Source organism: Trachypithecus francoisi, unplaced genomic scaffold (assembly GCF_009764315.1).
Source record: "Trachypithecus francoisi isolate TF-2019V2 unplaced genomic scaffold, Tfra_2.0 Contig01665, whole genome shotgun sequence".
Lineage (NCBI taxonomy): Eukaryota > Metazoa > Chordata > Mammalia > Primates > Cercopithecidae > Trachypithecus > Trachypithecus francoisi.
The window spans coordinates 425,249-452,918 of NW_022681447.1; the positions used below are offsets into that span (position 1 = coordinate 425,249).

Genomic DNA, 27,670 nt, shown 5'->3' on the forward strand with positions numbered 1-27,670 from the left:
GCCTGCGTGAAGGCTGTGAAAGCCATGAGGTCTCGTGGATGAGAATGCCCATCTCCTGATGACCCTCACCAGCTTTTTGTGAGTGCAGGGAAATCAGGGAAAGACCAGGAGGAGCAGAAGGCAGTGTGGCAGGCTGGGGTTCCTGGGGCCAACCCCAGGGCAGGAGCCACAGCAATGGAGTGCTCCCCTCGCCCCAGACTGGGTGTTCTCCACAGAGGACTTGCTCTCTCACTCCCAACAGTCCTCAGCAGGCCTTCTGGCGTTTTTTTAGGGAAGGAGGACAACAGGACAGAGGTAGACTGAGGTCATAGGGCTGGTCACAAGGGTCTGGCCCTTGGCTCTCTCCACCGCACTGGCTCATCCCCCTGCACCTGGCGGGGAATGCTGGCACCTCTAGAACTCAGTCCCCGCCCCTTCTCACCTCACTCCATGTGCCCCAGGTGATCCCACCTGTACCATGGCTTCAAGTACTGCCAATTGGCAATCCTTAGATGACACTCAGGTCTCTACCTCCAGCCCTGACTCCGCCCCTGAGAGGCAGGCCTGAGCCTCTGATGGCCTGGTTCCCTCTGGAGCTCAGCTGTTAATACTGCTCCTGGGATGACACCAATTTGGGGTGAATCCTGGCTTGGCCTTGAGCCAGTGATCCTGGCTAACTGCTTGCCCTCCTTCAGCCTCCTCAACTTCTTTTTTAATTTTTAAATTTTTTCATTCTGTTGCCCAGGCTGGAGTGCAATGGCATCTTCTCAGTTCACTGCAGCCTCAAACTCCTGGTCTCAAGCGATTCTTCTACCTCAGCCTCCTGAGTAGCCAGGATTACAGGTGTGCACCACCGCACCTGGCTAATTTTGCTAGTTTCTGTAGAGATGGGGTCTCCCTATGTTGCCCAGGCTGGTCTTGAACTTCTGGGCTCAAGCAATCCTCCCGCCTCAGCCTCCCAATGTGCTGGGATTACAGGCATGCGCCACTGCTCCCGGCCCTCCTCAGCTTCTTCATCTGGAAAACCAGACAGGGCAGGCCAGCTGTGATGTGGCCCTGGGACAGTGTGTGGAAGAGGCCTGGCTCCTGGGAACACGCACGAAACAGTACCCACAAGGGTGCTGCTGGAATCACTCTGACAGAGGCAGGTAAAGGGATTAGGAAGAGGGAGCTGCCCTTTCTCTCCTAGTTGTGGGCAGGGAAAGCTACTCTTCAATGCCCCTTTTCCAAGAAACCTGGGGGCTTGAGGACTGTGTCTCACAGGGCTGGGAGACTGAGAGGGAGATACTTGCTGTGTGGTCATCAATGTGCCGGAAGTCCAGGTACACAAGGTCAGGAAGGTAGGCACAGATGAACATCTTGTAATCCTCTGCCTCAGAGATAGGGTTCCCAGAGAGGCTGAGCGTCCGCAGGCACTTGAACCGCCGGAGGTAGATGATCTGGGGAGTAAAAGGGAGAACGGCCCATTTTCTTTCTTTTCTTTTTTTTTTTTAGATGGAGTCTTGCTCTGTCGCCCAGGCTGGAGTATAGTAGCGCGATCTCGGCTCACTGCAAACTCCACTTCCCGGGTTCACGCCATTCTCCTGCCTCAGTCTCCCGAGTAGCTGGGACTACAGGCGCCCGCCACCACGCCCGGCTAATATTTTTGAATTTTTAGTAGAGATGGGGTTTCACTGTGTTAGCCAGGATGGTCTTGATCTCCTGACCTCGTGATCCGCCCGCCTCGGCCTCCCAAAGTGCTGGGCTTACAGGCATGAGCCACCGCGCCAGTCCGAGAAAGGCCCATTTTCTTGGCAGCCACAGAGTTGAAAACACAGCTGTACCTCCCTCCTCAGTACTGTTTCAGAGTCAGCCTGGCCACAGCACCATCACCATTGGGTGGTATGACAGGCCGTGTGCAGGTACGCGGGTGTTCCAGGCTGGGAAGCAGTACCGAGACCTTCCGTCAGAAATGGGCTTTCCAAAGAACCAGCAGACCATGGTTCAGGTCTGCTGAACCACGTGGTGAGACCTTGAACAAGTTACCCAGCATCTGTGAGCTTCGATGTCCACATCTGTAAAATGGGTTTAAGGATATCATATGTGTTACAGGTGTTGTAAGGACCAAATGAAATAAACTATGAAAAGCACTGGAAGAGTGCCTGACACCTATTCGGTAATGGTAGTTTTAGTTGCTGTTACTAGTATAGGCATACCCTTTTATTTTTAAAAAATCTTTTACATTTAATTTAATTTAATTTTTTGAGATGAAGTCTTGCTCTGTCACCCAGGCTGGAGTGCAGAGGTGCGATCTTGGCTCACTGCAACCTCTGCCTCCCAGGTTCAAGTGATTCTCGTGCCTCAGCCTCCCTAGTAGCTGGGATTACAGGCACGTGCCACCACGCCTGGCTAATTTTTGTGTTTTTAGTAGAGATGGGATTTTGCCATGTTGCTCAGGCTGGTCTCAAACTGTTGGGCTCAAGCGACCCACCCGCCTCGGCCTCCCAAAGGGTTGGGATTATAGGCATAAGCCACCATGCCCGGCCCTATTTTATTTTTAAGTAGGGATGGGATCTTGCTATGTTGACCAGGCTGGTCTTGAACTCGTGGTCACAATAAATCCTCCCACCCACCTCAGCCTCCCAAAGTGTTGAGATTACAGGCATGACCCACTGCACCTGGCCAGGCATGCCTTTTTAGATTGTGAAGTCCCATGAAAGGTACAAATATCTTAAATTAAATGGAACCCAATTTATGGCTAACCTTGAATTCCCTGGATAACAGCCAGGGGAACATTCCACTAACTTTATTTATTCTCCCTACACTCTATTTTTAGTAAAATGGGGAAAACGTTAACTAGGTAGTTAATATTAGGTTGGTGCAAAAGTAATTGTGGTTTTTGCCATTAAAAGTAATGGCCAAAAAGTGTTTTAAAAAAGCAATATTTCGGCCAGGTGCGGTGGCTCACACCTGTAATCTCAGCACTTTGGGAGGCTGAGGCGGGGGGATCACGAGATCAGGAGATCGAGACCATCCTGGCTAACATGGTGAAATACCGTCTCTACTAAAAATACAAAAAAAAAATTAGCCAGGCATGGTGGTGGGCACCTATATAGTCCCAGCTACTTGGAAGGCTGAGACAGGAGAATCACTTGAAACTGGAAGGCAGAGGTTGCAGTGAGCCGAGATTGCACCACTGTACTACAGCCTGGGGTGACAGGGCGAGATTCCATCTCAAAAAAAAAAAAAAAAAAAAAAAAAAACTTCATTGTATAGCATCTAGACACTGTACTATGCAAAAGATAGAAAAAAATATTAGCATGCTTTTCTGAGTGAATTTCTTTCAGTCATTTATTCAGTAAACACTAGTAGTCACCTAGCAGGCCTCCAGCACCTGCTAGGTTATGAAGATACAGTGGGGAACAAGGCCCATGGGGTCCCTGCCCTTAGGGCAAGAGCTTATATTTTAGGAATGGGGGAAAATGTTTTCTTTTTAATTTTTTTTTTTTTTTTTTGATGGAGTTTTGCTCTTGTTACCCAGGCTACAGTGCAGTGGTGTGATCTCAGCTCACTGCAACCTCTACCTCCTAGGTTCAAGCGATTCTCCTGTCTCAGCCTCAGGAGTAGCTGGGATTACAGGCACCTGCCACCACACCCAGCTCATTTTTATATTTTAGTAGAGACAGGGTTTCACCATGTTGGCCAGGCTGGTCTCAAACTCCTGACCTCAAGTGATTCGCCCACCTTGGCCTCCCGAAGTGCTGGGATTATAGGCGTGAGCCACTGGGCCCGGCCAAATGTTTAAAAAAGTAAATAAAATCATTATGGTTTGGGTTAAGTGCTATAAGGAACATCAAGATGGCACCCTGAGAGAAAATACCAGGGAGGCCTCTTTCAGTTAGGAGATTCAGAGGTCTCTCTGGGGAGGTGACATTTAATCTGAGACCTGAGGGAGCACAGAAGAGCAGAGGAGAGCACATTCCTGGAAGCCAAGACAGCACAGGCAAAGGCCCTAGGCAGCAAAGAACTTGGCACATACCAGGCACTGAGCAAAAGCCAGGGTGGCTGCAGCATGGTGGGGAGGAGGCTGGGAAGAAGTTGAGATGGGAGTAGTGACAAGGTCAGGGGCTGATTCATGCAAGACCATGCAGGTCAAGAGTTTAGAAATTTTTTTTTTTTGCGGAGTCTCGCTCTGTTGCCTAGGCTGCAGGAGTTGCAGTGGCGCAACTTGGCTCACTGCAAGCTCCACCTCCTGGGTTACGTCATTCTCCTGCCTGAGCCTCCCGAGTAGCTGGGACGAGAGGCGCATGCCATCACATCTGGCTAATGTTTTTGTATTTTTATTAGAGACAAGGCTTTGCCATGTTGGCAGGGCTGTTCTTGAACTCCTGGCCTCAAGTGCTCCGCCCTCCTTGGCCTCCCAAGATGTTGGGATTACAGGCATGAGCCACGGAGCCCCTGCCTTCAGTTTGTTCTAAGGATGGTGGAAGCCATTGGATTTTTTGTTTGTTTGTTTTCTTTTTTTTTCTTTGGAGACAGAGTCTCACTCTGTCGCCCAAGCTGGCGTGCAGTTGCAGTGGTGTGATCTCAGCTCACTGCAACCTCCGCCTCCCGGGTTCAAGCAATTCTCCTGCCTCAGCCTCCCAAGTAGCCACGCCTGGCTAATTTTTTGTATTTTAGTACAGACGGGGTTTCACTGTGTCGCCCAGGCTGGTGTCGAACTCCTGAGCTCAGGCAATCTGCCCACCTCAGCCTCCAAAGTGCTAGGATAATAGGCTCTGCCCACCTCGGCCTCCCAAGTGCTAGGATTATAGGCGTCAGCCACTGCACCTGGCCACCATTGGAGTTTTAAGTGTGTATGGGTGGGGAGGCGGGGAGACAGGATCTGATTTAATTTTTAAGAGATCTCCCAGCAAAATTTCACAAAGTGTGTTGTAGAAGGTGAGAGGGGACAGGCTGCCTCATCATTGCTGGTGGCTTTGTAAATAGTTCCACTTCCACTTGGCAAGATCTGAAAAATTTAAAATGCACATGCCCTTTGACCTAGCAATTCCTCTCTAGTTTATCTTGCAGATGGCTTATCCAGGTACAAAGTGACCCCTGTTTAAGAACGTCCACTACAGACTGTGTGTAATGCACTAGATTGGAAACAACCTTGACACCTGCCTACAGGGAACTAGGAACTCACATCATGCTGCACCTGAGTGATGGAATGAGCCAGCAGAGAGGGTGAGCTGATGACTCAGGAGGAAAGGAGACACCAAAGGCAGGTGCTTGAAGGGTAGCTGGACAGATGTGACAATCATGCACAATGTTTAACACAAGACTCTTGGAAAGACACACATGTAACTTAGAAGCGGCTGGGGCCTCTGGAAGGGAAGGACAGAGGCCAGGAGTGAGTGAGCCTCTTTTCTGTGTGCCCTGCATTCTGCTTAAACATCTGTTTTTAATGCAATGAGCAGAAATTAAAATAAGCCTAATAAATATATAAATGATAAGAAAGTACATAATTAGATGCCAGGTAAATAGCGCAGATAAGGACTAAAATCAAAGATGCTTGGGGTTAGGAGCTAGTACCTGAGAAGTATCAGTCAGGACTCTCTGGGTCAAGTCATCAAGAGGGCTAGTGCCTGATTGGGTGAAGAGCATTTAGGGTAACCAGGGTCCCTGGGATACAGCCAGACCTCGGGAGCACCTGACCCAGACATCTCAGCATTCCCCAGCAGCTAGTCCCCATGGGTCGTCTTCCATCCTCTTTCTCTCTGCGGATGGGCTTTACTAGCTTCTCCCATATTCCAGAGGGAATACCTGGCGCCCAGCACCCCACTGGGAAAGGGTGATGGGATTTCCTCCTGCCCAGTCCCTGCAGGGGCAGGATGGGAGAAAGGCAAGAGCGGGGTGTCCTGGCAGGGCACAAGCATGTCTACCTCACACCGTCCATGCCCTCTCATGCCCAGGCCTGGCCCTTCAGAGGGACAGGGTCTCAGCTCCATTAAACTTTCCAAATGTCCAGAGGAAAACAAACAGAGGAGATTCATTCACATGTGGGCCCTGGGGTGTAGGACCCACCAAGACAGGAACATCTGCTCAATCTCAGAGTTTCAAGCAGCAAGGTTTGGAGTTGCTTGCGGTTAGCTCTTAATCTGAATATTCTTGACTGTCATTTTCCATGCACTTACTACGTGCCAGGCCCTGTATCAAGCACAAAAGGTTCTCTAATGGATCCATCTTCACAGCAACCGTATGGAGTAGGAACTACTATCATTCCCATTTTACAGGTGGGTAAATGGGCACCCAGAACTCAAAGTCACTGGCTGAAGGTCAGGCAGCTGGTAGGTGGCAGTGTTGAGATCTGAACACAGGCTGACTAAATCTCAGCTCTCGACGTGTTCGCCTGTGCCCTCCATGCCTTGTCCAGACGTCCTGCTGGCAAGCATTTGGCTTCCTTGCCCTTATAGGGCAGAGCAGGCTGGACAATCAGGACTTGAGCCCTGCAAAGGGTATTGGCTGGGTTTGGATGCTGCCTGTCTGGCATGCAAGGCAAACTTCTGAGACTGCACCACCTCGGTGGCTTGACCTGGCGGAACTGCTAGTGACAGCTCAGTGCTCCCACCCCAGGCTGTTCACATAAGCCCAGCCTGGCCATCTCCCAGCCATGATATTAGGCTGAGGGTCAGTGTAGACCCTGAGGTGGCTTGATCAGACTGAAGGGCCACTGTGAGAAGGAGAGTTCTTGCCCTCTCCATCCTGCTAGATGCAGACAAGGAAGCCCATGTCCTTGACTGCGACCATAAGAGAATCAACCTCCGGGGAGATGCTGAGGACAGCAGAGCCCACAGGCAGGAGGAACTCACGTCCTTGAAGCTCTGCTGATAAGCACCCCTTCCTTGCAGTGCCAATTATCACGCCACTAAATGTCCTTGTTGTTTGCCGCAGGGGCTCAGCTTACCTCCGGCTTCAGCTGTAGCCATGAGAGACCTTAGCTGGCAGTGTCCTATCTCATTACTCACTTTCTGCCTCAGAGATGTCTCTGAAGCCAAAGAAGCCCACCCAGCACAAAAGCCAGGTGGCGAGGAAGCTAATCCCCCTGGGATCTCCCTCAGCTGGTGGGGGGATCAATGCCTCAGGCTCCTGTCCTTAGATGGTCACTTCTGGGAGGCATCCTGGACACTTCCGAGGCCCAGGGGAATCCTCCCTCATCACCTGTGGCAGCAGTCTCAGTGACACACCTGTGTGTTGGTTCTTCCCTGCCTTTCTTACTCCAGCTTCTTGAAGCCACCTCTCAAACCAGCCACCTGCATGCAAGTCCCTGCCTTACCTCTGCTTCCAACCAGTTTGGGGCCAGCTTCCCTTACCTGCAGGTACAGTATCCTTTCTGTGGCACTGTCCTGGGGTAACCCATTCTCACAATCCCCCTCAAATCCATCCTCACGGGGGTGGATTCCTTCCTAAATGTAGACCTGCCCCAAATACATCTCAGACAGAAGCCTCCTCGGCTCCCACTGCTTCTCTGGCCATCCTGACTGACCGTGGCGAGGCCCGGCCACATCCTGAGCCCCACCCTGCACCACACACCTTTGACCTCGTCCAGGGACCCTGTGCTCCTCAACGGTGAGTGCAGGCAGGCATTCCCAATGTGCCTCCAGGCCTTTGCTCACACCACTCCCTCCTCCTGGGAAGCCTTTTCCTTCTGCTGGATGGCAAATTCTAGTCATCTCTCAGTGAGTCTGCATCAAGTTCCCCTCATCCCAACACTCACAGGAAGGCCCTCAGCTACGACAGTCCTCCATTTGTTAGGAACATACTCCAGCCTGACACCGAACCAAATGTGTTACACTCATGACCCCACTTGATTCCTGCAAGGGCCTGGGCAGGGGGGTCATGGCCATCGTCTCCATCTGACAGATGAGGAAACGGAGGCATAGAAGGCTTGACCCTTGGCTGGGTTTAGATGCTCCTGTCTGGCGTGCAGGGCAAACTTCCAAGACTACAGTGCCTCCAGGGTTTGGTCCTGCTGGACAGACTTACATGTCGGTCACAACTCAGTGCTTGACCCTCCCAGGCCACTCATCTAAGCCACTATGACCTACAGCTGGGATCTGAACCCAGGCCACCTGACTGACCTAAGCAGAAAAGGAATCTTTAAAGGCTACTGGACAGCCCCCAGGGTTGGTGGGTTGCAGAAGCAAAAGCCAGGAGCCATCTGATGTATCGCCTCTGACACAGGACCCTTAAAGCTGCCGCCACACCCCCAGCTGTGTCCACTGCCACTTGTGCACACCCCTAAGCCTCGGGGTGCCCTCCTACCACCCACAAGCCTTGTTTTATTGTTCCTCGGGACACTGGCTTCTTGTCTCCTTGTGTCTTGACTATGGGGGTGTGTGCTGGTCACTCCAAAGGGACCACATCTTGTCTGTCTCTGTTCCCAGTGAGCACAGGACATATGCCCAACATTAATAGGTACTTGTCTCAGCAAATGTTTGTTACATAAGTGCAAGATTCAGGGAAAGAACCACCACTAATGTGGAGGTTGTAAACTAGTGCTCTCCAGTGAATTTTGTTGGGTTAAGCGTGGTATTTAAACATTAGCAAATCCCTCGTGGAGTAATCTGGATTCCTGGCTTTTCCAGGAAAATGAGAAGATCTGGAATACTCAGCCTGTACTTCCCCTCGCCACAAACTCCCACTCAACCCATGGCGCTCCAAGGCCCTGCAGGTGTGCGTGAGGGCGGGCTGGGCAGCCACTCACGTTCATCATGTCGTCAATCTGGTTGTTGCCCAGCGATAACACCTGCAGCTTGACGAGGGCGTCCAGGGAGTCGATCTTGGAGATCCGGTTGTTGAACAAGCTCAGGTCCTCCAGGTTCACCAGTGTGTCCAGCCCCTCAATGGTCTCAATGTTATTGAAGGACAGATCTGGGAAGAAGAGAGGGTTGTGAGGGTCTGCTGCCTGGGTCAGGGGATGGGCTGTCCTGAAGTAAAATCATCAGGGCTACTGAGTGCCCTGTGAGCCAGCACCAAGCTGCCAGGGCCAGAATTTGACTCACTGTCTAATAGTTTGTGATTTTTTTTAGAAGCGGGTGTGGATTCTTTCCTGCCACCTTAAATGTTCACCGCCCTCTCCAGTTCTGCCAATCATCCTCCTGGCTGGGGCCATGCGGGCAAGTACTGTTGTCTATGCTCTCTCATAGTTCTGGGAAGAAAATGCTAACCTGCAGGTCTGAAGCAGTGCCCTTGGGGGTCAGGGGTAGACAGTGGTGGAGTGTCCCCTTTCCTCACACTGTGGCATTTTAGCAAGACCACCTCCTGTCTGCTTTGCATTTACCAGTTTATCAAGCACTCATGTGTATGTCCTCTGACAGCAGCCCCGAGTGGTAGTTTGGAATTTGTCTCCCTGTTTGATCATTTGGGAAGCAGAAGTTCAGAGAGACTCAGTGATTTGCCCAAAGCCACACAGCTAACCACGGTGGGGCCAGAGTTCATCTAAGGCTTCTCCCTGGACATGTGGTAGGTCAGTTTCTTCCAGCTGCCTCACAGCTGTCTCAGGCTCCCTCATCAACTGTAACCTCAACCCCAACCGAGACTTCAGACTAATTCCACATCTTTGGGAATAAAAGTACCATTTTTTTTTTTTTTTTTTGAGACAGGGTCTCACTCTGTTGCGCAGGCTGGAGTGCAGTGGTGCAATCACAGTTCATTGCATCCTTGACCTCCTGGGTTCAAGTGATCCTCCTGCTTCGGCCTCCTGAGTAGATGGGACCATGCGCCACCACATCCAGCTAATTTTAAAAAATTTTTCCTATAGAAACAGGCTCTCACCATATTGCCCAGGCTAGTCTCAAACTCCTGGGCTCAAGTGATCCTCCCACCTCGGCCTCCCAAAGTGGGGATTATAGGTGTGAGCCACCATGCCCGGCCTAGAAGTACTTTTTCCCCACTACAGGTTTTCAGGCTTAGTTGGCAGGTGGGGCTGTTATCTTGTCCTGGAACACCAATGGCCTAGAAGCCAAAAATGAGCATTTGTCCTAGGCTTGGAAATATGAGCATGATAACCACAGTGATCACATTTAAAAGGTGATTTGGGGCTGGGTGTGGTGGCTCACACCTGTAATCCTAGCACTCTGGGAGGCTGAGGCGGGTGGATCACTTGGGGGGGTCAGGAGTTCAAGACCAGCCTGACCAACCTGGTGAAGCCCTATCTCTACTAAACATACAAAAATTATCTGGGCATGGTGGCACATGCCTGTAATCCCAGCTACTCAGGAGGCTGAGGCACGAGAACCACTTGAACCTTGGAGGTGGAGTGAGCCAAGATTGTGCCACTGTACTCCAGCCTAGGTGACGAAGTGAGACTTTGTGTCAAAAAAAAAAAAAAAAGTGATTTGGGAGTTGAGTTTAACCATATCTTAATTGAGCCTCCTCTGCATATGAGGGGATGCTCACCTGTTGACATTGAGACCAATGATAACTGTCCTTTCTCTATGCCAGGCCCTTTAAGTGCATTACCTGGTTTAATCCTCATAGCAGAGATATCATACCATTTTATAGATGAGGAAACGGAGATTCAAATGGGCCTCATGGTAATATGCTCAAGGTAGCACAGCCCATAAAGGAATTGAAGTTCAGGTCAGGTGTAGTGGCTCACGACTATAATCCTGGCACTTTGGGAGGCGGAGGCAGGTAGATTGCTTGAGGCCAGCAATTGGAGATCAGCCTGGTCAACATGGCAAAACCCTGTTTCTACTAAAAATACAAAACATTAGCCAGGCATGGTGGCACACACCTGTAATCCCAGCTACTTGGGAGGCTGAAGCATGAGAATCATTTGAACCCGGGAGACGGAGGTTGCAGTGAGCCAAGATTGTGCCACTGCACTCCAGCCTGGGCGACACAGTGAGACTCCGTCTCAAAAAAAAAAAAAAGAAACTGAGGTTTACATAGTGGAATATCTTGTGCAAAGTCAGTGTGTTGGCCAAGCTGGGGTTTGAACGGGGGTCTAACAAATGACAGGCCTGCACACTTCCTTTCCCACTTTGCCACCGGGTTCTGTTCTTGGGAGGCTTAGCCCACCCGCTAGTGGTGTGCTAGTAAGTGTTTACCAATGGGGGCTGAGGAAAACCCCTGATTTGAGGTGCTTGCTCATTTCTGTGGTATAAATACTCCCACTGTGGCCAATTTCAAGCTACCAGCATGGCATCCCTGGAAGCAAAGTTGGGAAGAGCTGTGTACAGCCAGTGCTAGCCAGCTCCAGCACATCCTCAGCCCCGTGCATGTCAGTGTGAGAGGTCATGCTGAACCATGGGAGTGCCACCTCCCTAACCCTCATCCTCGGCACCCCAGGGACCCAGCTTTTCTGGCTGTGGTTGGGTCTCTGAGCACCTAGTGCCATGGCTGGACAATGACCAGCTTCTGACTATACTCTGAGGGGCAGCGTGACCTCTTACCAGAGCCTGCCGTCACTGCTCTAGCACCCCCATCCCAGGGAGCACTGGCTGTCAGTCCAGTGACCCTTGGAAGCATGGACGGCTACTGCAAGGGGTCGGGGGAATGAGCTGACTAGGAAGTATGTGTGTAGGGGCACCAAGTAGTAGGAAGATAAGCTTTTGTTAGGGAGGGAACCAAGACCAGTATTCAAGTTTCTCTCTGGGTAAACAGACAGAAACAGGGGGCTGTCATGGGGCTCAGTGGCACTTGCTTTATGTCTGAGAGACAGCCAGGCCAGGGAGCTCCTGCTTAAAACCATGGCATTCAGGAATCAGCATTAATGGGTGCTAGGGTGCAGAGAAATGAGAAACCTGGGACAAGAGACCTGGGCCCAGGTGTCAGAAGACCTGGCTGTGGTTTGGTTCTGCTACCTGTAGCACGTGGCTCCATCAAGCTGGTCAGCCTCCCTGAGCCTCAGTTGCTGCATGTATGAAATGGCAGCTTAACCCTGCTTGTGGGTTTGCTGTGGGCTTGCAATTGTCAGCACAAAGGAGGTTGGGAGTGTTTGGCAAACTGGGAGGCTCATGATGCCCCAGGATGCCCTTATTACCAGGAGACCGACCACCTGATAGGATGGAGGGAATGTGGGCTGTGAGGTCAGACAGGCGTCGGGGTGAGTCCCAGCTCTGATACTTCTCGGTCGTGCAGCTTTGGGCAAGTGCCTGGGGCTCTCTGAGTCTCAGCTCCTCTTCTGTAGGTTGGGATTATAATAGATGCCCAACTCTTAGGATTAAAATGGGGGTTAAACAAGACAGTGCATAAGGAGCTCTCAGGCCCATCACCTTTTCCCTGCTAGGGGCCCACTGGCCCTCACCAGATGTGAGGATGCTCCTAAGAGGCCAGCAGAAGGAACACCTCATCAAAACCCTCCATGGCCTTGGCAGTGAGGCCTGATGTGATGCAGTGACCTTAGTTTGCTCATCTCTATGATGGAGATGCTGTGTGAACTGAAAGACTCATATGGAAAGCATACAGGCCCCACTTAGCTGTAGTTAAGTGCTTGAAACACACTAGCCTCTGTGACAATTATTCCTGGTTTGATCTGGGTCCCACCAGCCAATGGTTACCTGTCGATGGTTATCTGTCAGCCTGAGTCTAGATTAAATAGGAGTCCACAGCTGCCCCTTTGTGCCCCATCCAGACTGAAAGTTTGGGCAGGTAAGAGCAGAATATTCTGTGGTCCTGCGTCTGAGCACATCTTTGCTGTGTTTTGCCCAGCACAAACCCTAGGCTTTTAAAAAATAGCAGCTTTCTTGCTCCCAGCAGGCAGAGCTTCTGCCGTACCCTGGCTAACGATGGCCCGGCAGCTGAGCGTCACATACAATTACTGTCTCCTGGGAAGGCAATAACCTTGGCAGGGTGTCACCTTTGATTAGGGTGGACACACACAGGAAAGGGCCTTACCCAGCCAGACCAGGTGTGTGAGGTTCTCCAGGCCCTCGATCTTCTCAATGATGTTATTGTCCAGCTGCAGCTTCCTCAAGTTCTCAAACTGCCAAAGGTTGTCTATGCGGAGGATGTCTGAAATAATGGAAGGTGATTCCAGCCTCAGGTTAGGGTCAGAGTTTTGTGCTAGTGTACTGGAGGAGTGAGGCAGAACCATACAAAAGGGACCTACCACTCTTCTGCCTTGCCCTCGAGTACGCAGGCACCCTGCAGATGTGGACTGAGCATCGAGGAACCTTATGTCCCTATGAGGTGGGCGGGGATCAGTACTGCCACCCAGAGCCACAGAAAGACCTAATAGGTCTACTAGTGTGGGGCTAAGAAGTCATTGGTGTGGGAGTGAGCTGGACCTTGCCTAGGCAGGAGACTCGCTTGTGCTGTCTCTGGGGCCGGGCCAGGGCCTCTCCAGGAGGCTGGTTCACCTTGGGACACAGGACACAGGCAGAGGCCTTCCGTCCACAGTGTGATAAATAGAATGAAAACATGTGTCTCTGTTGATGGGAGGGCTGATCACCTCGTTCAGCCTTTTTGGAGCATCGTTTGGCAATGTTTATTGAAATATTTCAAGTCGGTGCCCTTTGACCTATAATTTCTCTACATGAAATCTGTCTCCACACTTGTGTATATGTCCAAAGAAATCCCTCAGGCACATAAGGGTCAGAAAAGCTCCCAAATGTCCACACGTAGGGGATGAGATAAGTTATCCATGCAAGAACGAGTTCCTGATGTCATGGAAGGGCCTGGCCCCTGTGGCCTGTGAAGACCACCCACGCCAGCTACACAGCTGGTTCATTCCATTTGCTAGGTAAGCCAGAGTTTGGTTTTTGTCACTGGCAATCAGGAGAGTTCTGAATAACACATACGTATAAGTAAATATGTACGGTATATATAACACTCTAGAGGCCAAACTTATCCGCCAACTTTTCCCAGAAGCCACATACAGCTCTGTTGTTGATATGCTCCTTTTTTCCATATTTGCTTTTGTAATGATTTCTAAAATTTATAAAATTAGAATATGCTCATTAAGGGTGGGCGCAGTGGCTCACACCTGTAATCCCAGCACTTTGGGAGGCCAATGCAGGTGGATCACAAGGTCAACAGATCGAGACCATCCTGGCCAACATGGTGAAACCCCGTCTCTACTAAAAATACAAAAAATTAGCTGGATGTGGTTGTTCATGCCCGTAGTCCCAGCTACTCGGGAGGCTGAGGCAGGAGAATCGCTTGAACCTAGGAGGCAGAGGTTGCAGTGAGCCAAGATCGCACCACTGCAATCCAGCCTGGTGACAGAGCGAGACTCTATCTCAAAAAAAACCAAAAAGAAGCTCATTAAAAGAACTAAAATAATACAGAAATGAAAGGAGTTTTAAAAATTGGTGCTGTGGGCCGGGCGCAGTGGCTCATGCCTGTAATCCTAGCACTTTGGGAAGCTGAGGCAGGTGGATCACGAGGTGAGGAGATGGAGACCATCCTGGCTAACACAGTGAAACACTGTCTCTCCTAAAAATACAAAAAATGTAGCCGGGCGTGGTGGCAGTCACCTGTAGTCCCAGCTACTCAGGAGGCTGAGGCAGGAGAATGGTGGGAACCCAGGAGGCGGAGCTTGCAGTTAGCCAAGATTGTGCCACTGCACTCCAGCCTGGGCGACAGAGCAAGACTCCATCTCAAAAAAAAAAAAAAAAAAGGGGGAGAGAGAGATTGAGACCATCCTGGCCACATAGTGAAACCCCATGTCCACTAAAAATACAAAAATTAGCTGGGCGTGATGATGCGTGCCTGTAATCCCAGCTACTCTGGAGGCTGAGGCAGGAGAATCGCGTGAACCCAGGAGGCAGAGGTTGCAGTGAGCCTAGATTATGCCACTGAACCAGCCTGGGCGACAGAGTGAGACTCCGTCTTAAAAAAAAGAAAAAACCACACAATTTGGTCTGGTGGCCGGGCACGGTCGCACACACCTGTAATCCCAGCACTTTGGGAGGCCGAAGCCAGTGGATTGCTTGAGACCAGGAGTTCGAGACCAACCTGGCCAACGTGGATAAACACTGTCTCTATAATAAAAATACAAAAATTAGCTGGCATCCCTGTAGTCCCAGCTACTCAGGAGGCTGAGGCAGCAGAATCACTTGAACCCAGGAGGCAGAGAGGTAGTGAGACAAGATCATGCCACTGCACTGTAGCCTGGGTGACAAAGAGAGACTCTGTCTCTAAATAAACAAATAAAAATAAAAATTGGTACTAAGGCGTTGCGCCTCAGAGGAGCCTGAGCCGGCCAGTCTGCTGCATCCCTGCCATGTTCCCCACTGCGTCCCCTGCCAGGACCGAATGACCTGAGCTGGGCTGCCATGGACCACAGCCCCTGCTCCGGGAGTGGCTGCCCATCTACAACCTAGGGCCACTACGCACTCAGCTCGCATGGCTACGGCGTCATCCCTGCTGCCCACCCCTTGCTGCTGCCCGCCCTCCCCTTACGTCATCACAGGGATACCCACCCACCACCCCAGGGTCTACAACGGCCACAGCCAGACTATCACTTGGTACCCTGCCAATGCCATTGTCATCATGAGAGGCTGTCCCGTCTGCAGGGATAGGGTGCTGGAGGACTGCTTCACTTTCCTGGGAATCTTCCTGGCCATCATCCTGTTCCTCTTTGGGTTCATCTGCTATTTTGGCTTGAGGAAGTGAAGATGCCCCAATTGCGGAGCAGCCTTTGCTTAAAGGGAACGCCACACCTGGCTTTTCTACACCCAGCTGTCTTTTTCTAATGTACAATAGTTTTATTTGATTAAGCTTCAGGACTGTTTTGTAAAGTGAGGCGGGATAGATGTGGCACGCGGAAGCCACGGTTTCCTGGAGCATGGAGAGGCAGCACTGCTGGTCCTGAGGTTAATGACAACTCAATAAAGCACTGCTTTTATTTTTTGCAGTCTTCAATTTGAGAAAGGTGAGGTATAATGTTTTCAATAAACGAGATTCATACCATTAAAAAAAATAAATAAATAATAAAAATACAAATTGGTGGCCAGACACGGTGGCTCACGCCTGTAATCCTGGCACTTTGGAAGGCCGAGGCGGGGGGATCATGAGGTCAAGAGATCGAGACCATCCTGGCCAACATGGTGAAACCCCATCTCTACTAAAAATACAAAAATTAGCAGGGCGTGGTGGCGGGTGCCTGTAGTCCCAGCTACTTGGGAGGCTGAGACAAGAGAATCACTTGAACCCAGGAGGCGGAGCTTGCAGTGAGCTGAGATTACGCCACTGCACTCTAGCCTGGCGACAGAGCGAGACAACGTCTCAAAAAAAAAAAAAAAAAAAAGCCGGACACTGTGGCTCACACCTGTAATCCTAGCACTTTGGGAGGCTGAGGTGGGCAGATTGCCTGAGCTCAGGAGTTTGAAACCAGCCTGGGCAATGTGGTGACGCCCGGTCTCTACTAAAATAAAAAATAAATTAGCCAGGCGTGGCGGCATGTGCCTGTAGTTCCAGCTACTCAGGAGGCCGAGGCAGGAAAACTGCTTGAACTCGGGAGGTGGAAGTTGCAGTGAGCCGAGATCGCGCCACTGCACTCCAGCACTCCAACCTGGGCAACTGTCTCTACAAAAACAAACAAAAAACAAAACACCATACAGTCCAGCTGCATTTTCAATATTCATTCAGAGGGGCAGAGCCTGCCTGTGAGGTTGTGAAAGTCCCAGTGGGAAAGTGGGGAACCCCTCCTAGCTCCCCTCCCTGCCCAAAGGTCTGGGGAGGACAGGGTTCTCTGACCCAGGTCCCGAGGGGCCCACTGCCCTTCCCCTAGAGCTGGATTGCTGAGTTGTGCCTCTCCTGGGTTCCCAGGGCTGGGTGGGACGGCCCTTCCCCTAGAGCTGGATTGCTGCCTTGCACCTCTCCTGGGTTCCCAGGGCTAGGTGGGACTGGTGCCTGTTCTCCAGCTCCCTGTTTGTGGCCAGATTTCCCAGAACGATACTGGCCACAATTCCCACCTGTGCTTCCAGGGTGGGGCCAGTTCTGCCCCAGCCTCCCAGCCACCTCCCATCCCTGGGTTGGATTTTCCAGGTGCCTTTTCTCGCCCTGATCTGACAGCCTCCCAGCAGTAGCACTCCCCCTGTGGCTCCTGCACACCTGGTGCTCTGCCACACATGCCAGCATGCTGGCTTTTTCCTAGGTGTCAGCAGTTCAGGAGGAGAAGCCAAAACAACACAACAAATCAGGATGTACTTGGCAGTTAGCTCTAAATAAGTTACCAGCATGACAGGACTGCCAAAAAAGCCAATTTAATCTTCAGCAAAGACACTAAATCTGCCTCCGTGGCCACCACCTCGGCCGGGCCTGTGGTCATCACTCCCTGGAGTACAGCAGTGGCCATCTTACTAGATCCTTGCCTCAGCCCTTGGCCTCCACAGCCTATCCTCATGCAGCCAGCAGGGTCCTGTGAAATCCTAAGTCCCATCCTGTCCCATTTCTCTTCAGGACCCTCCTGGCGTCCCCACCTCACTCACTGTAAGAGCCAAACACCTTCCATTGGCTCCAAGCTGACACCAGCTGACCCCATGACTTCCCTGACCTGTCTCCACACTGGCTTCCTCAGCAGGGCTGATCAGGTGGGGTCCAGCCTGCCCCAGGCCCTTTGCACTGGCTGTTCCACTTTCCCCGGTGGATCTGCACAGCGGCTCTCTCCCTTGCCTACCTCCTTGCTAAATACCTCCTTGCTAAATTGTTACCTTCTTGGTGAAGCCCTTGGCCACCCTATAAAACACTATACTCCACCCCCAATTTCCCTTTTCTCCTTTCCTTCCTTTTTTCCTCCACAGCACATGTTACCTTTAGCAAATAGTATTATTTTCCTTCTTCATTTTATTTCTTTGTCCCCTGCAAAGTTGAATGTCAGCTCCATAAGGACAAGGCTTTTTGTCTTTTTTGCTCATAGTTGAATCCTTAGTGCCTAGAACAGTACCTGGCATGTAACAGACAGGTGCTCAATATTGGCTGCATGAACCTCAGGTGGGGGAGGGGAAACAGAGGGAAAGCAGTCAGCTGCAAAAGCCCCTTCCTGCCGCACCTCTTCTGTGCCCCTTTACCCCTCTCGGGGCTGCGGCTCAGGGCCCTCCCTGTTTGGGTGGTCAGCCCCGGGAGCCTGTGGACTTCGTGGGGCTGTGCCTGGGCCGTGCCTGACTTGCCCACTGTCGTGTCCCTGGCTCTGGCAGCAGGGCTGGACTGAGGCAGGGTCTCAATACCTCCTTGTTGGTGACTGGATGCCGGCCAGCATAGGGGCCCCAAGACAGAGCAGGAATATGAATCAGACCAGGTCACTCTGCTGTGGCCTTGCCTACACATGATACAAGGGGGGGTCTCAGGATCCCTGCCCACCTCTCTCACTGCCCTCGTACTGCCTCTGCCTTGACTTACTGTGCTGCAGCTCGCTGGCCTTCCTGTGTGAGCCAGGCACTGTGCACGTGCTGTCTTGCCTTGTCCCCCCACCCAATGCTTGAGACAGGGATGACAGCCATCCCATTTCACAGATGGGACATTGAAGCAGTAAGGGTCTGCCTGGTCCTGAGCCATATCTTCCCATTCCTGACGTGCCTCTCTGCCTCATGGGCCTGTGCCCCTCCTGCTACCAGCCTGTCTTTGGTGACTCCTTCCCTGAAGCTGCCCTCCCAGTGCCCACTCTCCCTCCTTCTCCCACACTTCCTACCCTCTGCTCCTGGCTACGTGGTACTTCCTAGGCTCTGCCTGCCAGGGACCCCCACTCCAAGGACGCCCATGTGGAGTTATGTTATGGAAACAGCATAGTCTTGGGGGCTCACTTGGATTTGGCATGGGACAATTTTATCTTGTTTTCTATTCTTATTCAGAATCAGGGGTGTTGTGGATATTCAAATGATGAAGACACTAAGTATGATGCTTTACAAATATCTGTGCTGCTCCTCTGCCTTGTAATCCGGGTAGGCCCTAATGCTGATGTGGGAACCTTGACCATGGACTTTGTGTGGAATCCTGGGGCTTGAAGACGGAGCAGAGAAAGCCAGGGAGGGCCCCACCCTGGCCACCACTCCTGAACCCTGGATACATACTCTGAAAGTCCAGCTGCAGGGACAGGACATCCTTGAAGACGATGCCCTCCTGCTTGGCCAGCTGCCCAGCCTCCTCCTGGGGGCCCTGCTCCCCGACAGCCAGCTTGAGCATGTCATCGTCCATCACCCTCGGCTCCATCAAGTCACACAGCCGGTTCATCTTCTCCCACATTTTCCCTAAAAAACACCGCATTCCTCTTTCACAGCCTGCTTCTTTCTCTGTTTGAGGGCAGGGTCTGGCTGAGGTTTCCCCCTACAGTGTCTTTGTGGCCACTGGCACTCTGAGGAATGCCCTACTCCCGGCCCTGGGTCTGCTGCATCTCAGGGTTTGTATACTTACACCAAGGCTGCTCCAGGGCTTCCTGGCAACCACCTGGGCCTGTCCACAGGGTTTCACCCTTGACCCTATAGCCACAGCTGGGACCCTCACTGGACCTACTGAACTGGTGTCCACACTGGTCTCCTTAGCCTGTGATCTTGGCTCATCTTATGACTGTGGCCCTGTGTCAGGCCTCTGACTTTGTGTGCCCATCCTCATTTGGGCGTGTGGGTACCAACCACTGACTGTGCTCCCTGGGCAGCCTCAGCCAGGCCTGTCAGCCTACAGCTCCTCTTCCTTGAGCACCTCATCCCCTCCAGGCAGTCATGTGTGTACGCCCCCCACCACACCACAAGCTTCTCCTGGTGTAGAGGAGACCCAAGCTGACCCTTCACATCCTCCCCGTGGGAGATGTGAACTTGAGGTTGTGGAATAAGAGTGCCCATCGGAGCTGGCTGCTTGAGTTGGGTAGAAATAGGGAGTGTGGACTGGCTGGGTTAAGCAGAGAGCAAGAGAGGGAAGGAGGCAGATGCACAGAGAAAAGCAGAGATGGGAACCTGGGAACCAGAAAACAAATGACAAAGGACAGACAGATTGACACAGACAGAGGCTGCCTCCTTCTTGCTGGCTTTCCAGTCCCTAATGTCCCTAGGTCCAGGCCTCATGAGAGTTTTCTGTTTCTCACATGAAATCCTCTTTTACTTAAGCTAGCTCCAGTAGGTTATTTTTTAATTAATTAATTAATTTTTTTTTTTGAGACAGAGTCTCACTCTGTCGTCCAGGCTGGGGTGCAATGGCACAGTCTCGGCTCACAGCAACGCCTGGATTCAAGTGATTCTCCTGCCTCAGCCTCCCAAGTAGCTAGGATTGCAGGCGTCCACCACCATGCCTGGCTAATTTTTTGTATTTTTAGTAGAAACGGGGGTTTCACCATGTTGGCCAGGCTGGTCTCAAACTCCTGACCTCAGGTGATCCACTTGCCTCGGCCTCCCAAAATGCTAGGATTATAGGCATGACCCACCATGCCCAGCTTCCAGTAGATTCTGTTACTAATGGTCCAGAGGGAAATGACTGAGACACCACAGCACAGCGGGGATCTGTAGATTTGGTCAGTCACACTGTGAGGCTGACTCCAGTGGCTGTTCGTGGCTGGACCACATTCTCATCCTTAATCCTCTTGATAAGGACATCCAAGAGGGATATTTTCCCCCACTTTCCGCCCCTGATTCTTGCCTCCCTGCTGGCCCTACTTCCTATCTTTGTCCACATGCCTCCCCAGCATCCGGGCCTCCCTGAACCTCCTGTCCTTCTGCCCTGCTGGCCCCTGATGCTAGGCAGCCCCTGTGCTCTGCTTTTCATTCCACTGGGCACTGCTGGAGCCCTGGTGCAGGGCTGATGGTGTCCGCTGAAAAGCCAGGTTGGGCCATACAATCCTGTTACCTGGTCTTAGAGACTTCCCTCTAAGACTGCCCTCCTCTTTCCTACTCAACCATCCACTTGGATGTAGCTTCTGCAAATATGCATCCTCTGCCCTGAACTGTCCCTCATAAAATGTCTCAATGAGCTCTTGTGCACACTTCTCTCTTGCTTCCAGGGGAGGCATAGCCTCCACATCCTTCAACCCCTACCCCTTCTCCACCTGTGCCTTCCATTCTCCCAAGACCTTGGTCCTTTTCTTCCTACTCTCTCTAATCTGTCACACTGGCTCCACCTCATTGGGGTGACTGATTCTATCCCCAAAGACGGTTCCAGCCCTCGGCCTCTCTCTCTAGCTCCCCACTCTTGTGTAGTGGTTTCCCCTAAGGTTTCCCATAACTTGTCATCAACTTGTCTTCGGGGGAATTTTAATGTGTTATATTTGGCTGATGTTTTCTGTAAAGTGTTTGGCTTTCTTTTTTTGGCCAGGTGCGGTGGCTCACACCTGTAATCCTAGCACTTTGGGAGGCTGAGGTGGGCGGATCACAAGGTCAGGAGATCAAGACCATCCTGGTCAACATGGTGAAACCCTGACTCTACTAAAAATACACAAATTAGCTGGGTGTGGTGGCACATGTCTGTAATCCCAGCTACTCGAGAGGCTGAGGCAGGAGAATCATTTGAACCAGGGAGTTGGAGGTTGCGGTGAGCCAAGAGCGCACACCACTGCACTCCAGCCTGGCGACAGAGTGCGAGACTCCATCTCACCATCAAAAAAAAAAAAAAAAAAAAAAAGGTGCTATACTTTGGGAAATGACTCTTAATTTTGATTTCAAAACTTTAACTGACTTATCCCTCTTACTTCATCAGGGCCTTGGTACCTGTGACAGATCAAGTTTGCTTTCAGTCAAGCCCAGCAACTGCTATGCTAGGAAATGTGGGATTGTTATTACACATGCTATTTTATAAGCACATCAGGGCAGCATTTGGATCCTTACTGTGCATTTTTTAGTAACTCACTTCACCTATCTAAGCCTGGGCTTTCCCATCTGTAAAAGGTGGATAATTCCTCCCTCCTGCATTTGTGTGAGATCACATATTTAGTCCAAACACGGGTAGTGAGGAACTGCTACATGTTGTGAATAAAACAGATGGATTTTTACCCCTGCTTCAGGCATGAATCAAACAATAATACAGCTATTTAATTACAAACCATGACAATTTGTAGGTGTAGGGAACTATGAAATCGTACATTAGGGGCACCTGGCCTGGCCAAGGACGACAGGGCTGATGTGAAGGACAAGTAGGAAAGAAGGAGGAGATAACTTCATGGCAAGGCCCTTGAGGTGGGAGAGAACAGACGTGTTGCCCTTTGGCTGAAATCATGCAAGGTTGGAGAGGTCTATGGGAGTTCTGTTATTATCCTAGAACCCCTGGAAAGCACCTAGGGCTTAATAAGGGCAGCAACATTAGCTGGTTATGGTGGTGCATGCCTGTAGTCCCAGCTACCTGGGAGGCAGAGGCAAAAGAATCGCTTGAAACCGGGAGGCGGAGGTTGCAGTGAGCCGAGATCATGCCACTGCACTCCAGCCTGGGCAACAAGAGCGAAACTCCATCTCAAAAAATAAAAAAAAATAAGGGCAGCAATGTGATCAGATCTTAGTTTTTAAGAAGCTCACTCTAGCAGCAGTACTGAGAATTGCAAAAGTACTTAGGTGAGAGATGACCAGGGTGTTAGCAAGATGTGAATGGGAGAAATTTCTAGAAACTTAACTTCCATGTAGGGCTAATAATCACCAATATCCAGATAAGAAAACAGAAGCTAGTTAACAAGGTTAATTAACATGCCCAACTTCATACACTTAGCATATGGCAGAGTCCATTTTCCTAATCATGACTCAACTGTACCTAGGGTACTGGGGATTATCGTTGCCACAGCTCACAATGTTTCTCACAGTTGTCCTGGGTTCAGGGCCAAGGCCCAAACAGTCCTCCACTACGGGGATCTTAGTAGTTTACCACCCAACCTGGGTCCCCTTTGACTTGCCTGATGATAGTGTTGTTGAAGACCAGAGAGGTTGGAGCTGTGGAAAGCAGCAGAGTTTTACACAACTGTCAACGGAGTAGCCTTGTCGCAGAGAACAGATCCAGAATTTTCCTGGGAAACGATAACCTGGGGTCAACAGGATCTGAAAACTATAGTCCCTATTGGCCATGAATTGATAGGAAGAAAATTGGTTGGGTGAGATGGCTTACACCTGTAATCCCAGCTCTTTGGGAGGCCGAGGTGGGAAGATTGCTTGAGCTCAGGAGTTCAAGATCAGTCCGGGCAACATAGCAAGACCCCGTCTCCATTTTTAAAAATAAATAAATAAATAATGAACAAAAATTTTTTTTTTTTTGAGACGGAGTCTCCCTCTGTCGCCCAGGCTGGAGTGCAGTGGCCGGATCTCAGCTCACTGCAAGCTCCGCCTCCCGGGTTTAGCCATTCTCCTGCCTCAGCCTCCCGAGTAGCTGGGACCACAGGCGCCCGCCATCGCGCCCGGCTAGTTTTTTGTATTTTTTTTTAGTAGAGACGGGGTTTCACCGTGTTAGCCAGGATGGTCTCGATCTCCTGACCTCGTGATCCGCCCGTCTCGGCCTCCCAAAGTGCTGGGATTACAGGCTTGAGCCACCGCGCCCGGCCCAAAAATTGTTTTTAAAAGAATAAAATCAATCACTTACTGAATGCTTACTGTGTGCTCAGTGCACAAGCATTATTTAAGTACATGTAAGCTCCGGAGGCCATAAAAAAGGAAGTCCTAATGCCCTTATTTCCCAGCTAGGGAATCTGAGGCTCCAGGGAGGGAAAGGAACTTGTCCAAAGTCATACAATGAGTTGCTGACAGAGACAGATGTAGAACCTGAGTATCCGTATTCACATCCAAAGCAGTTTATACAGTACCAAGATGAAATCATTTGACAGTTATGAGGTCAGATATGATGGCTAAATTCTGGGAAAAGTTATCGGTGGACAGGGTACCTCTCTTATGAAAGGAAGCTGGAAGACGGAACCTCTTAAAAATCGATTCTAGCCCTGCTCCCTCGGGAAATGCTCCCCTAGTATTTCTTTTTTATTACAAAAGCTTGATAAGCCCAGGACTAAAGGGTCTTGGCTGTCTCAGCACGACTGTAAAGTGGCTGGGAGAGGACCTACGTGCTCATTTGATAAACGAGAAGGGCCGGGACGGCGTTCTCCGAGAGAAGGGTAACAGGAAGGAGTTAAGTCGGGCGCTGTCTGTCCCTGCGAGTCCTCCCAGAGCCTCAGCTCCCAGGTCTCACCTTCTCAAGCGCTGGGAACTCAACTGGTCCCACGCAGCTGACGCGTCTCCTGGTTGCTGGGGAACCAAGCGCCGCGACTTGGTTGCTAAGGGGAAGTCAGCAGGGAGACATCCTGGGTGAAAGTTGACAGATCACGTGACCACATCTCGGGTGGGGAAACACTCCTAACACCAATCAGCCGTAGAGAAAACAAATGTTTCTCCAATCACTACTTTCTATGGGGGGGTATTCCTAGATTCACCTCTGTTCCGTCCTTCTCTTTGAGTGATTGACTCGTCTTTCGTCCAATAATAGTGAGAATCCTTTAGATTGACCAATATACGGAGGAATCAAAATGCGCAATTTCCTCTTCGGGGGCGGGCCAGGGGAGGTGCCACCATGGCTGACAGAGACTCCGGTGACCTAGCTCGCTCCTCGGCCCAATCGGACGCTGCGGGGTGGGTGGGGGCTTTGCTGACGTAGGTGTAACGGCCAATCGGAGGCGGGCTTTGTAGGTGTCCCCCAATAGAGACGCGGTAAGGGGGCGGGGCCAAGGTCCCGGCGCTCGGCGTTCCGGAGGGTGGGGAGGGGCAAGTGTCAGTCAGGACGGGAGTCCGGCGGGTTACCGCTGAGACCTCGGTGGCAGACAGGGGGTCCGGGCCGCTGCGTGTTGTCCACCCAAGATGGAGTTCCTCCTGGGGAACCCGTTCAGCACCCCGGTGGGGCAGTGCCTCGGTAAGGCCGCGTGTGGGGCGGGAGGCTGGGCGACCGCAGCGCTGATCCGGCTGGTGAGGACCGCGGGCCTCCGCTGGGCGCCGGTGCCACTTCACGAGCGGGCTGGGCCTCCGCCAGGCGCGGGTACCACCCCACGAGCGGTCTGGGCATCCTGGTCGTCGGGCCTTCACTGGGCGCCGGTGCCACCTCACGGGCGGGCTGGGCCTCTGCCGGGCGCCCGTGCCACCTCACGGGCGGGCTGGGCATCCTGGTCGTCGGGCCTTCGCCGGGCGCCGGTGCAACCTCACGGGCGGACTGGGCCTCCGCCGGGTGCCGGTGCTATCCCACGGGCAGGCAGGGCATCTGTGTCCTCGGGCCTCCTCCCGGGCACTGGTGCCACCTCACGGGCGCCAGTGCCACTCTGCCAGAGGCATCCCTGAGGCCCAACTTGAACTCGGAGATGCCCCAGGCTTCCCTGACCATCAGGGCTCAGCCCTTCCTTCCTTTTGCTCCTAGAGGTGGTGCCAACTGCTGGTCTGCTTCCCCAATACCCTTTGGGAGATGCCACTGCATGTGTCTTTATCCAGCCCAGCAGGCTCGCTGCCACTGCCCCAAGGACCTAGTTCTCCCAGACCCTTTGTGGGATGTCACCTTCTTCTCTATCTTTGTTCCTCCTGTTCGGTACCAGCAACCATCAGACTGGGCACCCTCCCAGAAATGCCCCCTGCTCCGGGACTTGCTAATTTGAGCTGCAACTCAGCTGGGCTGTAGGAGGGACTGGGATGGGAGGAGGGGCTCTTGGAGGGTGATTATCTTGGCAGGGGGATGGCATGCCTGCAGTGCCTCCCAGGAAAGAAGGGAGGCTGTGTTATTTAATGATAAGAGCCCTGGTCTGGGAATTACGGAAGCCTGGACTCTAGCAGTGGTTTTGCCAGTGACTCCGTATGACCTGTGCCCTTTCTGATTTGAAGTTCCCCTGTTAAAGTGTTTGGAGATGAGATGTGGTAGGTCCCTTAAAGTTCTCAGGTTTTGATATTCTTTGTAGTACTCTGCACGTTGACTGTTGCTCCCTCCCCCGCCTCGTATTATATTTACCAAAGCTGAAATCTTTTGTTGGCAATGTAAAGAGAATGTTATTCAGGATTATCTGTTAATCCTACAGAGGGGATGTGGACACCTGGGGACACCAGAGATGGCCAGAATCCTGGATAAGGAAAGCCCAAAGTGTAGGTAAAGGAATACTGAAATGGCCACCATATGGGACTTCCTTAATAAAAAAACAACTTGCCTTTTCACCCAAGGCAGTGGCTTATGCCACTTGATCAGTCAAGAATGCTGATTAATTTGTTTGAAAACTGGGTTCCTCCTGGTTGGTTGAAGGACTGGTAAAACATCTTTTATGAGCCAGGATGTTTGGTGTTCTTATGGGCCTGATTTTGGCAGTAGTGATTTGTTTATTTTCTGCTTTGCTTATGAAACTCTAGCTTACTTTCCAGCCTTTAGTGGGGCCTGTAAACTTATTGAGGTCTCTCCTGTTAGCTAATTAGCATTTAGGAGCCTTCCTTTACTTTCTGGCATAGTATCTTTTTTAATGCATCATGGACCCCAAAAGAGTGTTTTCCCACCTTTTTGACATTTTGTCCCTTGCTGCCCACTGGAGAGTCTCTGAATTTTTACTTCCTTACTTCTTCCTTGTGGCCTTTCTCACTCTCTTCAGGTTCTCTTGCGTGGCAGCCACACTCCAAAAACTAATTTCCAGCCAGTTAATGGAGGGAGCCAGAAAACTTGGGGGAATTATTTTCTTTTCTGTCCCTTTTAAAATAGGAAGCTCTACATTTTTAAAATGACAAGGTAGTAGATGAGGGGTAGAAGTTAAAGGGGATTTAAAATACAAGTATGACCGGGCACGGTGGCTCATGCCTGTAATCTCAGCACTTTGGGAGGCCAAGGCGGGCAGATCATGAGATCAGGAGATTGAGACCATTCTGGCGTAATACAGTGAAACCCTATCTCTACTAAAAATACAAAAAAAAAAAAAAAGTTAGCCAGGCGGGGTGGCATGCACCTGTAGTCCCAGCTACTCAGGAGGCTGAGGCAGGAGAATCGCTTGAACCCGGGAGGCAGAGGTTGCAGTGAGCTGAGATCGTGCCACTGCACTCCAGCCTGGGCAACAGAGTGAGACTCCATCTCAAAAAAACAAACAAACAACAACAACAAAAAAACCCCAAAAACAAATATAAGGGATGTAGGGATATATAGCAAGTGGAAAGAACGTGTTATTTCTGTTAGGAAGACCTGAGTTGAATTTTGACCTGGCCCATTTCTTGGCTGTGTGACCCCAGAAGATTGTGTTGCCTTTCTGAGGTTTAGTTTGTCAGTCTTCTGAGAGAGAGAGAGAGAGAGAGAGAGATTCATATTCACAGAGTGATGTAGTTTAAATGAGATAATATATGAAAACACTTAGCATAGTATCTGGAACATAGTAGAAGCTCAGTAAATTGAAACTGTCACTGTTAATAACAGGATACTTAAGTTAGAGTTGGATTTTCTATCCGGAGAGGGTGTGTGAAACAGCTGGCCCTTCTGTGACCTGTGAAGGAAAAGACCCTACCAGGCCCCAGGGCTCACCATTGCTCGTAAGATGCTTGAGTGTAAAGATGATGATGGCTCCCCATTGCCAGGTAGCCAATAGATCGTTTCAGTTCAGGTAAATGATTAATGGACAGAATGAGGTGCTAATGTATATTCTGTACTGTTGTGACAAAGTGTCAAAGTGACTTTCCTGATATTTAGTGTTGTTGGTACTCTTTTAAAAGAACGTGGGAGGTTATGGGGTTGGTGGGAGGGAGGGGGAATACAGAAATAAAATAACAACTACAAAGCTAATGATTAAAAACAGCAGCTGTAGGCTGGTTGTGGTGGCTCATGCCTATAATCCCAGCACTTTGGGAGGCCAAGG

At 51.1% G+C, this 27,670-nt stretch overlaps 2 protein-coding genes across 19 annotated transcripts in view; one reads left to right on the plus strand and one right to left on the minus strand.

The window, feature by feature from the left end:
• Window positions 1–24,507, minus strand: part of DRC3 (dynein regulatory complex subunit 3) — a 47,727-nt gene extending 23,220 nt beyond the window's left edge. The window contains exons 1-6 of one of the 4 annotated variants that reach the window (XM_033196728.1): window positions 24,019–24,507; window positions 22,745–22,781; window positions 18,963–19,139; window positions 12,847–12,963; window positions 8,708–8,874; window positions 1,272–1,418 (exon numbers count right to left, since the gene is read on the minus strand). In XM_033196728.1, coding sequence (XP_033052619.1) covers window positions 1,272–1,418; window positions 8,708–8,874; window positions 12,847–12,963; window positions 18,963–19,134 — 603 coding nt within the window. In that variant the 5' untranslated portion in view covers window positions 19,135–19,139; window positions 22,745–22,781; window positions 24,019–24,507. The other 3 variants (XM_033196733.1, XM_033196717.1, XM_033196740.1) reach the window with 3 other exon arrangements.
• A 17-nt stretch (window positions 24,508–24,524) lies between these two features.
• The window catches only part of TOM1L2 (target of myb1 like 2 membrane trafficking protein), a 133,731-nt gene continuing 130,585 nt past the window's right edge, over window positions 24,525–27,670 (plus strand). For 7 of the 15 annotated variants that reach the window (XR_004433726.1, XR_004433727.1, XM_033196675.1 and 4 more), the window contains exon 1: window positions 24,525–24,732. Coding sequence is in view for 11 of the 15 variants with exons in the window: in XM_033196675.1 (XP_033052566.1) it covers window positions 24,681–24,732 (52 nt within the window). In the remaining 4 variants the exon portion in view is untranslated. The remainder of the gene's footprint in view (window positions 24,733–27,670) is intronic. The other 8 variants (XM_033196620.1, XM_033196651.1, XM_033196655.1 and 5 more) reach the window with 5 other exon arrangements.